The 18,211-nt window shown below is 31.8% G+C and overlaps 1 protein-coding gene across 1 annotated transcript in view; it reads right to left on the reverse strand.

Moving 5' to 3' along the window:
- Nucleotides 1–806: 806 nt before the first annotated feature.
- LOC119605186 (DNA mismatch repair protein Msh3-like) overlaps nt 807–18,211 on the reverse strand; it is an 80,602-nt gene continuing 63,197 nt past the window's right edge. Inside the window, exon 2 of the mRNA XM_037958144.1 lies at nt 807–924. Within this exon, the coding sequence (XP_037814072.1) occupies nt 896–924 (29 nt within the window). The 3' untranslated portion in view covers nt 807–895. The remainder of the gene's footprint in view (nt 925–18,211) is intronic.

Consider the following 18,211-nt stretch of genomic DNA (forward strand, 5'->3'; position numbering starts at 1 on the left):
GATTTTGGTTCGTAAGAAACATACTTATACCGAATTTCATCGCTATACTTGCATTTTGGGACCAGTAATGAGTGTTAAAGTAATTTTCAGAAAGGGACCTTATAGGGGGGGGTAGGGTCATTTATGGGCCGATCCTCAAAAAATTTGATAGAAAGATTTTGGCTTATATGAAACTTATTTATGTCGAATTTCATCGCTATACTTGTACTTCTAAAGCAGTTATGCCCGTTAAAGCTGTTTTTTGGAGGCCCACTTGTATGGGGGCAATCCGAAAAAGTGGACCGATATTGCCCATTTTCAATACCAAACAAACCTTAACAATAGAGAATATTTATGCAAAATTTCAACCGTCTAGCTCCTCTCGTGTGGTCTCTATCGTGATTTCAACAGACAGACGTACAGACGGACGGATATGGCTAGGTCGTCTTAGAACTTAATAAGGAGCCGAAATATATATACTTTTATGGGTCTATGACCAATATTTCGATGTGTTACAAGCGGAATAACAAAATCAATATACCCCCCATATTTTTTGATGGTGGGTATAATAATAGTAATGAATTCTCAAAATATGTTTAAAATAAAAATATTTATATTTTTCTATTGAGCATTTTTGTTATAAAAAATACACAAAACTATATAATATTTGTAACATAAAAAGTTGCGTGAAAATGTTATAAATTCTTGAAGTACCATTTATAATACAATACAAAGATGTGTATATAATATATGAACATGTATTTTTGTATTCTAATTTCAGAAAGATATTGTATTTGTTGTAACCTATTATATTTACAAATAACAAAATATTAACTACATTCAAAATATTGAAACAATAAGGTGGGATAGGTAACAGGTTTTATAATTATTCCCTGAGTGCTTTTCTCTTTTTTTTCTAGGGTGTTGTATCCGTCCAGCCATCATCTGAAAAATAACAAAAAATAAATTAAAGATTGTTAAAAAGAAACAATAGTGCTAAATTTGGCTATACTGAATCTTTTGTCGTTGCTCCGACAAAAACGGTTATGTGTTTTTTGTTAGGTTTTTAGGAAAGCAAAAAGCTGTTTTACATTTGAAGTTAAAGGTTTCGTGAGAACCTAAGTATTGTAAATATAGATTCGCCATTTTTTTAAATATATAATAAAATGCATTTTGGAGCAAAATATTTTTAAAGTTGAATTTTGTATTACATATATCTGATTTTGTTTAAAAAACTATATGATCAAATACTATGATAATTTCTAAACAAATAAAGATATTATTACAGGATTTGGTGGGTGGATGTATAACTAATAAGGCATTAAATAGTGAAATAAACAAGTTAGAGTGCTATATTTGGCTATGCCGAATCTTAAATACCTTCACCAGCAACTACTTTTTATTGAAACCCATTTAACTATCTAATTTTTAGATAACTTGGCAACATTTTTGTTTCCTTATTGAGGGTACTAACATTTATGCATATGTCAAACTAATTTTAATTAGGTCGAGAAAAATGTATATTAATAGGCCAGTTTGAAAACATTTTAATATAATGATTTATCTGTACACAGAACATACTCATTTTGAATTTTATCCGGATATAATCATTTAATTACGAATTAAGTGGTATTAAGTGATTTTCCTTACCTTATATGGGAGCTAAGACAACCTATGGACCGATCTAGAAGAAAAAATCCGTAGAATGATTTATATATACAAAATACACATTTATGTCGAATTTTATCCCGATAACTTTGATTGTTAATGTTCATTTGAGTAATTTTCGTAAATGGTCCTTATATGGGAGTTGTGACCAATTATCAACCGATAAGGAAACAATTTCGTATAATGATTTATATGCCAAAAAAAAATCAAGTCGAATTTTACTACAATAGATTTATTAATTAATGAAATATGTGCATTTAAGTAATTTTCGGAAGTGGGACTTATATAGGAGCTATGACCAATAATGAACCGATCCGGGGAAAAAGTGATAGAATGATTTATATATACACAAAACATATTGAAGTACAATTTTATCCTTATAGCTTTAGAATTTTATGAAATATATTCGTTTAAGTGATTTTCGGAAGTGGACCTTATATGGGAGCTATGACAAATTATGAGCCTATGCGGAAAAAATTTCGTAGAGTGACTCATATAAAGACAAAACATATTTATGTCGAATTTTATCACGATAGCTTTATTTCACAATGAAATATGTATTTGTAAGTGATTTTCGGAAATGGGCCTTATATGGTAGCTATGACCAATAATGGACCGATCCGTAAAAAATTTGGTGAAATGATTTGAATGTACACAAAACGTATTTTTGTCGAATTTTATCCTAATAGCTTTAGAATTCAATGAAATATATGTGTTTAAGTGATTTTCGGAAGTGGACCTTATATGGGAGCTATGACCAATTATGGGCCTATCCGGAAAAAAATTTGTAGAATAATTCATATTTATACGAAATATATTTATGTCGAATTTTATCACAATAGCTTTATTTGACAATGAAATATGTATTTTTAAGTGATTTTCGGAAGTGAGGTTATATGAGGGCTATGACCAATAATGGACCGATCCGTAAAAAAATTTTTTAAATGATTTGCATGTATACAAAACATATTTGTGTCGAATTTTATCCCGATAGCTTTATAATTCAATGAAATATATGCGTTTAAATGATTTTAGGAAGGGGTCTTTATATGGGAGCTATGACCAATTATGGACCTATCCGGAAAAAATTTCGTGGAGTGATTTATATTTAGACTAAACATATTTGTGTCGAATTTCATCAATATATCTTTATATGACAATGAAATATGAGCTTTTAAATGATTTTCGGAAGTGGGCCTTATATGACTGAGATCTACGTTGACAGTATGATTTCTGTTCATATTATATTTGCATGTACACAATTTTGTGTTGATACCGATATATTTGAGGGAGTTATTAACGATAAACTAATTTCCCTGAATATATACCTTTCTATGGGGGCTATGGGAAATATTAAATCGATTCTAAAGATTTTCAACATAATTGATCACTGCCGTGAAAAAATAATGTGTGACAAAATTCATCGAAAAAACTTCAAAAGAATTATGAAAAAACGTAATTTATTTCGAGGTAGTCTGAAATTTTTACTCATAACTTTTTACGTTGTGAACCGATTTTGCTGATTTTCAATACCAAACTGCTTAGGATAATAGTAAATATTTTTGGTGAATTTGGTTGATTTCCTTTGCTTAGTTCTAACGTGAGTGTGTTTTACACAGACAGACAAACGGACATAGCTAAATCGACTCAGAATTTCATAAGGACCCAGAATATATATACTTTGTTGGGTCTTAGATGAATATTTCTTGGTGTTACACACGGAACGACAAACTTATATATATCCTCTATCACCACTGATGGTGGTGGAGGGTATAAAAAAATAGAAAATGACTGTTTTTGTCGGAGCAATGACGATATATGCTATGGTCAAGATATGTATGTGAAATCACAAAAATATATTTCATTTTATTTATTTTCATAATTTTGAATAATTTCGAAATTTATGGTAATAAGTTTGAAACCGAAATGTTGGTTGTGGAGGATGATTTTATCGCCGAGAATATACTCCTTGGTCGTGATGTTTTATGCCACAAAGGTAGACGTACCATAATCGACGGTGAAAAATGTTCGATTCAGGATGTTAACGTGATACATTCTGGGGACAACATGACATCAACCGAAAGCCAACAACTACAAGCTGTTTTGGAAAATCATCGTGCAAGCTTTGCTAGGGATATTTCAGAGTTGGGTAAGTATAACTTAGTGGATATTAACGTCACATCCAACGTACACGTATGCATCCGACCATATCGAATTGCCTTCTCTAAGCGACCAATTGTGAACGAGATTATTAACGAATTTTTTGAAGACGATATTATTCGTGAATCAGATTCAGAATACGCATCTGGAGTCGTACTTGCTGAAAAGAAAAACGGAGAACATCGTTTATGCGTGGACTATAGGCGATTGAATAAAGTAACCGTAAAAAAACCTTATCCGATGCCTATAATTGATGAGCAGTTGCTTTACTCAATGGTAACAAATTCTTTTACACTTTTGATCTCCGCATGGGTTATCACCAAATCGATATCTCCGAGGACTCAAAGAATGCCTTTTGGCTTGGTAAATGCCCCCGCCGTTTTCAAGCGATAATGAATCATGTGGCGCGATTAATGGAACCGGGCGAAGTTTTAAGTATCTCGACGATGTCAGCAAAGATGGTAAAGAGGGTATCAAGCGTTTGGACCTTATAGACAAATGCAATTTTCTTGCCGAGGAAATTTCGTACCTTGGGAACAAAATAGGTGAAAATATGATTGCTCCCGGTGACAATAAGGTAAGCGCCATCAAAAATTTTAAACCCCCAACGAACGTCACTGAGGTCCGGAGATTTTTGGGTCTCACCGGATTCTTTAGAAAATTCGTTGAGAATTATTCTAATATATCACGTCCACTAACTAATTTATTACGAAAGTCGGAAGAGTCCAATTTTGTTTGTAAGCTTTTGAAAGACTCGTTGACATAAGTTTCATGCGAAAATGCCAAAAATTCGTTACCAAATTTAGTGAGGACCGCTCCATAATTGGCCCTACCGCCCATACAATGTCCCCTTCAGAAAATTACTTTAACGCTCAGTACTGGCTAAAAAATACGAATATTGCAATCAAATTTGACACAAATAAATTCCCTGAGAACCAAAATCTCTCTACCAATTTTAATGTGGATCGGTTCATAATTGACCCTACCCCCCACATAAAGCCCCCTTCAGAAAATGACTTTAACACTCATTACTGGCCAAAACATTCGAGTATAGCGATGAAATTCGACATAAATAAGTTTCATATGAGCCAAAATCTTTCTACCAAATTTTTTGAGGATCGGTCCATAATTGACCCCAATCCCCATATAAGCTCCTCTTCAGAAAATTACTTTAACACTCATTACTTTATAACCATTCGAGTATAGCGATGAAGTTCGGGATAAATAAGTTTTTTACGAACCAAAACCTGTCTACCAACTGTTTTTAGGATCGGCCCATAAATGACCCTAACCCCCATATAAGGTCCCCCTCTGAAAATTAGTGTAACGCTCAATACTGGCTTAGAAATATGAATATAGTGACAAAATCTGACACACATAAGTTTTATGCGAAAATCCCAAAATCTCTCTACCAAATTTAGTGAGGATTGGTCTATAATTGACCATATAAGGTCCCCTTCAGAAAATGACTTTAACGTTCATTACTGGTGAAAAAATACGAGTATAGCGATAAAATTTGACACAAGTTGTTACGGAACGTGATTCCTGACGAGTTTTCCGACATGTTATGGATCTCAGGTGGTTCCAACCCTACTCACCAGACACAGAACCGAATACTAAACAAAGGAGATACAAAAACACTACATCAATACTGAAACTACACTAACAAATCTACCACACGAAGAGATTCCGAGACAGCTGTTCGTCTCGTCTGCCCTCCCGACCTTGTCGTAGCTGCATCCGCATCCATTTTGAGCTTACGACCCAATACTCCTTGACCTCTTCTCCACTTACCCCTCCATCATTACCTGTACCAAACTAATTAATATTCAAATCATAATTAAGGTCAAATCATCATTATTTATTGCAAAAACAAAATAAATATACTTAATTTCTAGACTATTAACTTATAACTAACGAAAATGGACATACAAACAAACATAAGTACAAATTTCCCTCGTTTCTTTATCATTTTAAGCATTATTGTTATCAGGTGCCGAACAAGCCTCTCCTTAAAGGATTCAAATTTGTCTCGCTCCTAACAAAATCATCAAATCTCTATTATATTTATGGCCCACTAGATTCACAAAAATCTATTTTCTTTGTATCACCGAATATATTTTGTATACGGGAAATAAAAAAATACATAAAATGGTTACCTGGCTATCACTTGCTGTGTGGATTTAATGGTATTCTCACAGCCGAATAATCCAGTCGATAGCCAGTTATGACATTTAAAAAAATCTAATTAGAAACACAAAACAAAACTAGCATTTCAATTATAACTTACGTTGCCATGAATATTCAAAAAATTTAATAATGATTCACCACACAGATTTATTTTCTTTCTTTTTAATTTAAAAAGAAAACTGTTATTGCACTGGATATGAGTTTATGTCATTTGCTTATGACAGTTGTTTCAATTATGACATTAGCAAACAAGTTTCCATCTTCAAAAATATATGTATATTATTTATCATTTTCGCGCCTCTACCGTTATGTATTGGAAAATCGCTGTTGCCAATGTTCTCCCCAAAAGAAAATCTAAGATAATTTTCCCCTCTAACCGTTTCATCTTTATATAAATTCTTCGCGCCATTGTTCTTCTATTATTGCATTTCATTTTTTACATCAATTTATCAATGAAAATGCAACCCTGTTGTCTATAATTTTCGCCGCGTTACTACATTATACTAGAGGCGTTTCTACACCGAACAGCTGGTACCCATACATTTACATAAAATAATGCACATGTCACATACAGAAAATTAAATATTTATTTTGTTTTAGCAATAAAATTGCAATTTAACTACATCACAAGGACAATTAAGATTACATACATAAAGGTAAGTATATAATAGAGTGTATTTATATATTTTGATTAATTATTTTATAATTTTCAGCTATCTACAAAAAACATCCCAAATTTTACCCTGCCAGCAACTCAACTAACTTTAAATGCATTAAAAGCCGACTTTTTCATCGACTAGTTATGGTTGATTCTTGGATTATTTTTAATGGAGCCAACTGACTATTTTAACATGGCGATGTCCTACGCAGTAGTCAATTGTCCGACTCTGCATGACTTTTCAACTAGCTTAAAGTTAGTTACTAAAAAATTAGCTTAAAGTTAACTCTTTATTAACTAACTTAAAGTTATTTGCAGAAAAGTCAAGTAATAGTTTTCTTTTGTATTCCCTACTGTATTAATTAATTACATTTTAATTAAATATATTTAAAATAACATTTCGCTTTAATACAAGTTATGATATTAGTTCGTAAAAATTAATAGACATTAGTTTTCTGCAGGGGAACTAATAATAACACCGGTATTCATAAAATTATGAATGATTTGTTCATTATTTCCATGATTCCCATTGAACCAAATCTAAAATAAATTTTAAAATGTTATGTGTAATGTTAACTGTTAATGTATTATATTTACAGTATTAATCAGCAGAATTTAGGGACCGAGTTTTGAAATATTTAACCTTTTATAATTAATTTTTCCAATTTACTGACTCTAATTTCACAACGTATACAAGAAAATGACAGAAATGAAAAACAAAATTCCAAATAATAAAGAAACATGAGAAAACATGTCGAAACAAAATGCTCTCCAGATAATTTTGGGGTACTCCCGCATTATATGATAGTTAGCTTGTAGCTAGTCTTTAAAAGTCAGTTGTTTACCAAATTTTGGAACATTTCTGCATTACATTGTTGTTCGTTTATAGTCAGTCTACTAAAGTTAACAAATAAAATCATAATAATAGAGAAACAAGAGAAAACATGTTGAAATACAATTAATTCTCTCCAGATAATTTTGAGGCACTTCTGCATTAAATTATAGTTAGCTTGTAGTTAGTATTTAAAAGTCGGTTCTTTACGTTGCCAAATACAAAATTTCGGGACAGCTCTGCATTACATTGTAGTTAGCTTATAGTCAGTCTGTAAAAGTAAACTAGAAGTGAATTTTTCTCGTAGTCGACTACAAAATTGCTGGCAGGGTACGTACAAAACATAAACAAAAGCAAACAAAAAAGATCAAAACAATTATAACAACCACCAAAATTTGACAAAACAAAACCTACAGAAAATCAACATAAAAAATCAAACATAGGACAAATCAGAAATACACACAACAAACAAAAAGTGCCAGACATTCTCATTTGGGTCCGTCCCACCCGCAACAAAGTAAGTTCCTCGCTAGCCAAAATCTCTCCAACAAATTGTACGTGGATCGGTCCATAATTGACCCTACCCCCATATAAGGTCCCCTCCAGAAAATTACTTAAACGATCATTGGTGGCTTAAAAATGCGAGTTGTGAAATACGGTTATGAAATTCCACATAAGAAACTTTTATTCGAACGTTAATCTTGCCACCGAATTTCATGCGGAATGTAGCGGTAATTCACCCTACCCTGCATATAAGCCCCCTTTATAAAATTACATTAACGCTAACGCTTTAGTGCTGAACAGTGTTTCCACAACAAAATGTTTTTCCTAACCAAAATTCGAATAAAAAATAACTAAATTAAGAAAAAAGTAAACAAAATTATTTTTATTTGTTTCATGTTTTCATTTGGACATTAAAATAACAAATTCATTTTCTGAAGTGGAACTTGTAACTATGTTAAATTTCGTCGCTAAACTGGTATTATGAAGACAGTTATGAGCGTTAAAGTAATTTACTGTAGGGGATCTTATATGAGACGTATGGTCAATTATGGACCAATTCTCATAAAATCTGACAGAGATATTTTAGTTCCTTTAAAACTTGATTATGTTGAATTTTGTTGCTATATTGCAGTACATTATGAGCTTTAAAGTCATGTTCTGAGGAGACTTTTTATGAGGGATAGAGTCAATTATATAGCGAACCTCATAAACTTTGTCAAATACATTTCCAATAAAACTTTTTTATATTGAATTTCATCGCTATACGTGCTTTTTTAAGCAATATAGTAATTTTTTGAATATGGCATGTTTTCATTTGGACATTAAAATAACAAATTCATTTTCTGAAGTGGAACTTGTAACTATGTTAAATTTCGTCGCTAAACTGGTATTATGAAGACAGTTATGAGCTTTAAAGTAATTTTCTGTAGGGGATCTTATATGAGACGTATGGTCAATTATGGACCAATTCTCATAAAATCTGACAGAGATATTTTAGTTCCTTTAAAACTTGATTATGTTGAATTTTGTCGCTATATTGCAGTACATTATGAGCTTTAAAGTCATGTTCTGAGGAGACTTTTTATGAGGGATAGAGTCAATTATATACAGATCCTCATAAACTTTGTCAAATACATTTCCAATAACACTTTTTTATATTGAATTTCATCGTTATACGTGCTTTTTTAAGCAATATAGTAATTTTTTGAATATGGCATAATATGGGGGCTAGGTGAAATCGTTGACCGATATTTCGCATTTTCAATACCAAGCAAACTGGGTCTACTAAAAATATTTTGGCAAAATATTTCAGTTTTCTATTTTGTTTCTTTTCGACTCTATCGTGTTTTCAACAATAAATATATGTCCCTTCGCGGATTCGTTAACAAAAGTAATTAATATTTATTTTAAAAAACAAGTTAGATTGCTATATTCGGCACTGCCGAATCTTAAATACCCTCCACCTGCAAACTACTTTTTATTAAAACCCAAAATAAATATGTTATAGGGCCGAATTTATAGTTTATACTAAAGAAATAAATTTTACTTAAGTATTAAAGTACATACTAAGTACTTAAGTACTTTATTTTCCTTATGGAGAACTGTAAAACCCGGCACATGTTTTGTTTCCGTAATTAAGATACTATTTATCATTTTGTAACTTATTTATGCACGTATGTATGTAACTAATTTTGATTAGGACAAGAAACATTTGTATTAAGTGATTTTCAGATATCGACCGATTATTCTTCGACCTATTATGTTCCGATCCTGCCAATAACTTATATGGGAACTATGACCAATAATGTACCAATTCGAAAAAAAAAAAATTCAAAATGATTTATCTATACACAGAAAATACTCATGCCGAGTTTAATAATAAATTATGTGGTATTATGTGGTTTTCAGAAGTGAACCTTATATGGGAGCTAGTTATGGACCGATGCTGAAAAAATTCCTTATATGGAATGTAACCAATTATGGACCGATGTGGAAATTTTTCACGAATGATTTACATATACAAAACAAATTCACGTCGAGTTTTACCCTGATAGCTTCATTTATCAATGAATTATGCGCATTTAAGTGATTTTCAGATGTGGACCTTATATGTGAGCTATGACCAATTATGGACCGATCCGAAAAAAAAAATTCGTAAAATAATTAATATTTATACACAAAACATATTCATATCGAATTTTATCCCGATAGCTTTATTTATCAATGAATTAAGCTTGTTTAAGCGATTTTAGGATGTGGAAATTATATGGGAGCTAGTACCAATTGTGAACTGATCCGGAAAAAATTTCACTGAATGATTTATATCTATATACAGAACATATTCACCTCGGGTTCTACCCTGATAGCTTTATTAATCAATGAATTATGCGCATTTGAGTGATTTTCGGATGTGGACCTTATATGGGAGCTATGACCGATTATGGACCGATCCGGAACAAATTTCGTAGAGTAATTCATATACACACAAAACACATTCATGTCGAATTTTATCCAGATAGCTTTATTTATCTATGAATTATGCTAGTTTAAGTGATTTTCGGATGTGAACCTTATATGGGAGCTATGACCAATTATGGACCGATCCGGAAAAAACTTCCGTAGAATGATTTATGTATATACAAAACATATTCATGTCGAATTTTATCCCGATAGCTTTATTTTTCAATAAAATATGTCCATTTAAGTGATTTTCGAAAGTGGACCTTATATGGGAGCTATGACCAATTGTGGACCGATACAGATCTAAGTCGGTAGTTTTAATTCCTGTTCATATAAAGTCAATATGTACAAAATTTTGTGTTGATACCGATATATTTGAGGAAGTTATTAACGATAAATTAATTTCCGGCAATATGTACCTTTGTATGGGGGCTATGGGAAATTTGGGATCGATTGTTACAATTTTAAACATAATTAATCTATAGATGGACAAAATAATCTGTGACAAAATTATCTTTGGTAGTTTCTGAGAAAACTACTCAAGAATTGGGGAAAAAGCTTAATTTTTTTGAGGTAGTCTGAAATTTTTACTCATAACTTTTTACGTTGTGAACCGATTTTGCTGATTTTCAATACCAAACTGCTTAGGAAAACAATGAATACTCTCAGTGAATTTGGTTGATGTCATTTGCTTAGTTTTAGCGTGTGCGTGTTTTAACCAGACAGACAGACAGACGGACATAGCTAAATCGACTCAGATTTCATAAGGATCCAGAATATATATACTTTGTTGGGTCTAAGATGAATATTTTTTGGTGTTACACACGGAATGACAAACTTATATATACCCTCTATCACCACTGATGGTGGTGGAGGGTATAATAACTGTGTTTTTAACGCGTTTTAGCGCAATTCAAAAATACTCCACATTTGACTTTTTGGAAAACAATTTTAAATTAAACAAGTTAGAGTGCTATATTCGGCTGAGCCGAATCTTAAATACCCTCCACCAGCTACTTTTATGTTAATACTTTTCTAATTGATCAAATATTTGTAGAAATAAGTTTTGTCATGTCTTAAATAGAAAAATCCCAAGATTTAAACAACTTAAATCTATTACAATTCCAAGATTTATTGAACATTACAAACGCCATTTTCTTTCTGAAGGGGACCTAGTATGAGAGCTATGACCAAACATGGACCGATCGTAAAATGAGTTATGTGCCTTTAAGTGTTTTTCTGAAAGGGACCTTGTATAGCATCTATGATAAATTATGGACCGATGTATATGCGCAATACTTCTGAGGAGACTTTTTATGAGGGATAGAGTCAATTATATACAGATCCTCATAAACTTTGTCAAATACATTTCCAATAACACTTTTTTATATTGAATTTCATCGTTATACGTGCTTTTTTAAGCAATATAGTAATTTTTTGAATATGGCATAATATGGGGGCTAGGTGAAATCGTTGACCGATATTTCGCATTTTCAATACCAAGCAAACTGGGTCTACTAAAAATATTTTGGCAAAATATTTCAGTTTTCTATTTTGTTTCTTTTCGACTCTATCGTGTTTTCAACAATAAATATATGTCCCTTCGCGGATTCGTTAACAAAAGTAATTAATATTTATTTTAAAAAACAAGTTAGATTGCTATATTCGGCACTGCCGAATCTTAAATACCCTCCACCTGCAAACTACTTTTTATTAAAACCCAAAATAAATATGTTATAGGGCCGAATTTATAGTTTATACTAAAGAAATAAATTTTACTTAAGTATTAAAGTACATACTAAGTACTTAAGTACTTTATTTTCCTTATGGAGAACTGTAAAACCCGGCACATGTTTTGTTTCCGTAATTAAGATACTATTTATCATTTTGTAACTTATTTATGCACGTATGTATGTAACTAATTTTGATTAGGACAAGAAACATTTGTATTAAGTGATTTTCAGATATCGACCGATTATTCTTCGACCTATTATGTTCCGATCCTGCCAATAACTTATATGGGAACTATGACCAATAATGTACCAATTCGAAAAAAAAAAAATTCAAAATGATTTATCTATACACAGAAAATACTCATGCCGAGTTTAATAATAAATTATGTGGTATTATGTGGTTTTCAGAAGTGAACCTTATATGGGAGCTAGTTATGGACCGATGCTGAAAAAATTCCTTATATGGAATGTAACCAATTATGGACCGATGTGGAAATTTTTCACGAATGATTTACATATACAAAACAAATTCACGTCGAGTTTTACCCTGATAGCTTCATTTATCAATGAATTATGCGCATTTAAGTGATTTTCAGATGTGGACCTTATATGTGAGCTATGACCAATTATGGACCGATCCGAAAAAAAAAATTCGTAAAATAATTAATATTTATACACAAAACATATTCATATCGAATTTTATCCCGATAGCTTTATTTATCAATGAATTAAGCTTGTTTAAGCGATTTTAGGATGTGGAAATTATATGGGAGCTAGTACCAATTGTGAACTGATCCGGAAAAAATTTCACTGAATGATTTATATCTATATACAGAACATATTCACCTCGGGTTCTACCCTGATAGCTTTATTAATCAATGAATTATGCGCATTTGAGTGATTTTCGGATGTGGACCTTATATGGGAGCTATGACCGATTATGGACCGATCCGGAACAAATTTCGTAGAGTAATTCATATACACACAAAACACATTCATGTCGAATTTTATCCAGATAGCTTTATTTATCTATGAATTATGCTAGTTTAAGTGATTTTCGGATGTGAACCTTATATGGGAGCTATGACCAATTATGGACCGATCCGGAAAAAACTTCCGTAGAATGATTTATGTATATACAAAACATATTCATGTCGAATTTTATCCCGATAGCTTTATTTTTCAATAAAATATGTCCATTTAAGTGATTTTCGAAAGTGGACCTTATATGGGAGCTATGACCAATTGTGGACCGATACAGATCTAAGTCGGTAGTTTTAATTCCTGTTCATATAAAGTCAATATGTACAAAATTTTGTGTTGATACCGATATATTTGAGGAAGTTATTAACGATAAATTAATTTCCGGCAATATGTACCTTTGTATGGGGGCTATGGGAAATTTGGGATCGATTGTTACAATTTTAAACATAATTAATCTATAGATGGACAAAATAATCTGTGACAAAATTTGTCGAATTATCTTTGGTAGTTTCTGAGAAAACTACTCAAGAATTGGGGAAAAAAACTTAATTTTTTTGAGGTAGTCTGAAATTTTTACTCATAACTTTTTACGTTGTGAACCGATTTTGCTGATTTTCAATACCAAACTGCTTAGGAAAACAATGAATACTCTCAGTGAATTTGGTTGATGTCATTTGCTTAGTTTTAGCGTGTGCGTGTTTTAACCAGACAGACAGACAGACGGACATAGCTAAATCGACTCAGATTTCATAAGGATCCAGAATATATATACTTTGTTGGGTCTAAGATGAATATTTTTTGGTGTTACACACGGAATGACAAACTTATATATACCCTCTATCACCACTGATGGTGGTGGAGGGTATAATAACTGTGTTTTTAACGCGTTTTAGCGCAATTCAAAAATACTCCACATTTGACTTTTTGGAAAACAATTTTAAATTAAACAAGTTAGAGTGCTATATTCGGCTGAGCCGAATCTTAAATACCCTCCACCAGCTACTTTTATGTTAATACTTTTCTAATTGATCAAATATTTGTAGAAATAAGTTTTGTCATGTCTTAAATAGAAAAATCCCAAGATTTAAACAACTTAAATCTATTACAATTCCAAGATTTATTGAACATTACAAACGCCATTTTCTTTCTGAAGGGGACCTAGTATGAGAGCTATGACCAAACATGGACCGATCGTAAAATGAGTTATGTGCCTTTAAGTGTTTTTCTGAAAGGGACCTTGTATAGCATCTATGATAAATTATGGACCGATGTATATGCGCAATACTTCTGCTAAACTTTATATGGATATCTTAATTTAGTAATGAGTTGTATGCGTTTAAGTGATTTTCGGGGGGGGGGGGGGGTACCTTGCATGGGAGCTATGACCAGTTATGGACCGATCGGAAAAAAATTGCTCAGTAATATTTCTGTGCATATGAGCAAAACTTATACCAAATTTTATATGGATATCTTAATTTAGTAGTGAGTTATGCGCGTTTAAGTGATTTTCGGGAGGGAGCTTGTATGGGAGCTATGACCAATTATGGACCGATCCAAAAAAAACCTTTCAGAGTAATATTTCTGTATATGAGAGCAATACTTGTGTCAAATTTTATATGGATATCTTAACTTTGTAATGAGTTATGTGCGTTTAAGTGATTTTCGGGAGGGGACCTTGTATGGGAGCTATGACCAATTATGGACCGATCGAAAAAGACTTTCACATTAATATTTCTGTGCATTTCGGTAATACTTGTACCAAATTTTATATGGATATATTAATTTAGTAATGAATTATGGGCGTTTAAGTGATTTTCGGGCCCTGTATGGGAGCTATGACCAATTATGGACCGATCGGAAAAAACTTTCACACTAATATTTCTATGCATATGGGCAATACTTGTACCAAATTTGATATGGATATCTTATTTAAGTAATGAGTTATGCGCGTTTAAGTGATTTTCGGGAGGGGACCTTGTATGGGAGTTACGACCAATTATGGACCGATCGGAAAAAAATGTCTTAGTAATATTTCTGTGCATATGAGTAATATTTGTACCAAATGGTATATGGATATCTTAATTTAGTAATGAGTTATGCACGTTTAAGTAATTTTCGGGAGGGGACCTTGTATGGGAGCTATGACCAATTATGGACTGATCGGAAAAAAATTTCTCAGCAATAGTTCTGTGCATATGAGTGATACTTGTACCAAATTTTATATGGATATCTTAATTTAGTAATGAGTTATGCGCGTTTAAGTGATTTTCGGGAGGGGACCTTGTATGGGAGCTATGAGCAATTATGGACCGATCGGAAAAAACTTTCACAGTAATATTTCTGTGCATATTGGTAATACTTTTACCAAATTTTATATGGATATCTTAATTAAGTAATGAGTTATGCGCGTTTAAGTGATTTTCGGGAGGGGACCTTGTATGGGAGCTATGTCCAATTATTGACCGACCCAGAAAATTTTTCCTCTGTATGAATTCTATTGACATAAGATTTTAATTTGTAAAATTTTGTGAAGATATCGACATTGTGACGGAAGTTATTAACAAAAAACTCATTTTCCGGGAATATGTACTTTTGTATGGAAGGTATATGAAATTGTGGACCGATTCAGAAAATTTTCAGCAGGGATCAAGCTCTTGTGTAGAAACGAACGTATGGTGATTTTCATGGAATTATCTTGCATAGTTTTCGAGAAAATTTCATCAGAATGTGTAAAAAATGCTTATTTTTTTCGAGATTGTTTTAAATTTTGATTCATAACTTTTCCCGGTGTGAACCGGTTGTGCCCATTTCCAATACCAAACAACTTAGGAAAATGAAGAACATTTTGGGTGAATTTGGTTAAACTCTATTGCTTCGTTTTATCGTGAGCGTGTTTTACACAGACAGACGGACATAGCTAAATCGACTCAGAATTTGATAAGGACCCAGAATATATATACTTTGTTGGGTCTCAGATAAATATTTCTTGGTGTTACACACGGAATGACAAAGTTATATATACCCTCTATCACCACTGATGGTGGTGGAGGGTATAAAAATTCTACCCATTTTATGTACAGATTTTTAGATTTCGTTCGAAATTTGGGTATATTTGACCAAATTATAATACCATGTAGCGGATGTTAGCATTACATTCATAACTTCAGCAATATTTGTAAACATAATCTATCCAAATTATCCGACAAAACTAGTATACAACATCATCTAGAAAATGTGAATAAAGAACTAAAAGTCATGGTGAGATAGTAGAAGTCAAAGGTGATGAGTATCAAATCTTTGCATATATCGCGATTATTGTTCGTCGTACGAGTTTAGATGTTATTACAAGTTTTGTAGATAATACAATTTCATTTTCCTTAACTGTGTTACTTAAAAATATCAGTTGATTAATACTTTAAAGATATTGTGATACTATTCTTGCATCAATTATCAGAAAATACTTTATTAATTCTTATTAAATCATTTATGTTAGAATTTCGACAAATTAGCACAGTATCTGTTTATGCAAAATTTTAAATAGGTATAGAAGTTGCAATTATACTTTAAATTTTTAATTTAATTTGGAGGACATAATCTACTAAGTACGTAGACCAGACGTCGGCGCTAGTATTGTTCTGACAACAAAGATTTTCGGCAAATTACAAGTACACAACACGATCGCAGACGAACTTCTAAACAAGACCATCAAAAATACAAATATTTTACTTAGTTGCTGATGTCGCTTTGTTAAAGAAATTGCAAACACAACTTAAAAAACAAAAACAACTTGCAAAAACAAGAGCATAATTTACAAAAACAACGTACACCCTAAATAATTTTCTAGAATGCATAACAATGAAAGTAAATAAGTTCATCTTGTTTCATACTTTTTTTGTACATTTTAAATTGAAATGTTGTTTCTATGTGAAGAAATTATCATTCTTATGTACATTGATTACATTTTGTTTATAAATATTCGCATTTTACAGTAATGCAATTTTATCTTCAAAATTAAAAATAACCAAATATTTTTTTCAGTGCAATTTCATTAAAAAAATGCCAATAGTCTGTGTGTAGTAGGGATGCCAAACGGGACTGGCTTTTACAAATCCCGGGATTCGGGATTTTGAAAATTGCAAAAATCCCGGGATCCCGAAATATCCCGGGATCCCGGGATTTTTCGGGATCCCGGGATTTTTCGGGATTTCGGGATTTTACGGGATTTCGGGATTACATGAATTTATTTATTTTATATATGAAAATCTTTAAATCATCATATTTGTAAAGAAAATTGTTTAATTTTGTGGAAATTTAGCAGACAGAAGATATATTTAAATTAAAACAATCCAATTAATTCCAATTTTTAAATAAAAACATTCAGAATTGCATAATTTCTGAAACATTTTAAATACATACTTACTTCCTAAATAAATATCAAGTTCCGAAATTAGACATAAGCACTTTTTAAAACCTCATACTGTTCCATGTGAACTAATAATTATAACAGATACCAATTCAATTATCCGTACATCAATTTAGAACCTATTCTTTGAAAAATATTTGGAACTTTACACAAAATACATGTTAGTTTTGGAACATGTTATTATATTCGTAGTATTAATTTAAAATTTTATGTGCATTCAGAACAAGGTAATTTACCTTTACCGGTATCACTCAGATTTGTAGAAAGTTAGAAATGTAAAATCCTCTAGTATTGAAAAATAAAGTTTGTATTCGACTGTGCCGAAATTAAATACCCACCATCAAAATATTGTAATGTATTGATATTAATATCAGCATCAATGTGATTTTCAGAGGAGGTCCAATTAGGTTTTCTTGTGTCAATTTTGGTCCAAATTTGCATCACAAATGGAATGAGTCTTCTAACTCGTGTTTTTAGCTTACAGACACAGAATGTGTATACTTTTTGGGTCGGTCTACGACCAACATTTCGATGTGTTAACAAGTAAGAAGTTATAGTTGGGCGAAGCCTACCTACCTACCATATAATACCCTACACCAGTTATAAAATAAAATGTGATT

This window comes from Lucilia sericata, unplaced genomic scaffold, assembly GCF_015586225.1.
Source record: "Lucilia sericata isolate MDLA Ls3-8-SP2 unplaced genomic scaffold, ASM1558622v1 Contig000462F_arrow, whole genome shotgun sequence".
In the NCBI taxonomy this organism is placed as follows: Eukaryota; Metazoa; Arthropoda; class Insecta; order Diptera; family Calliphoridae; genus Lucilia; species Lucilia sericata.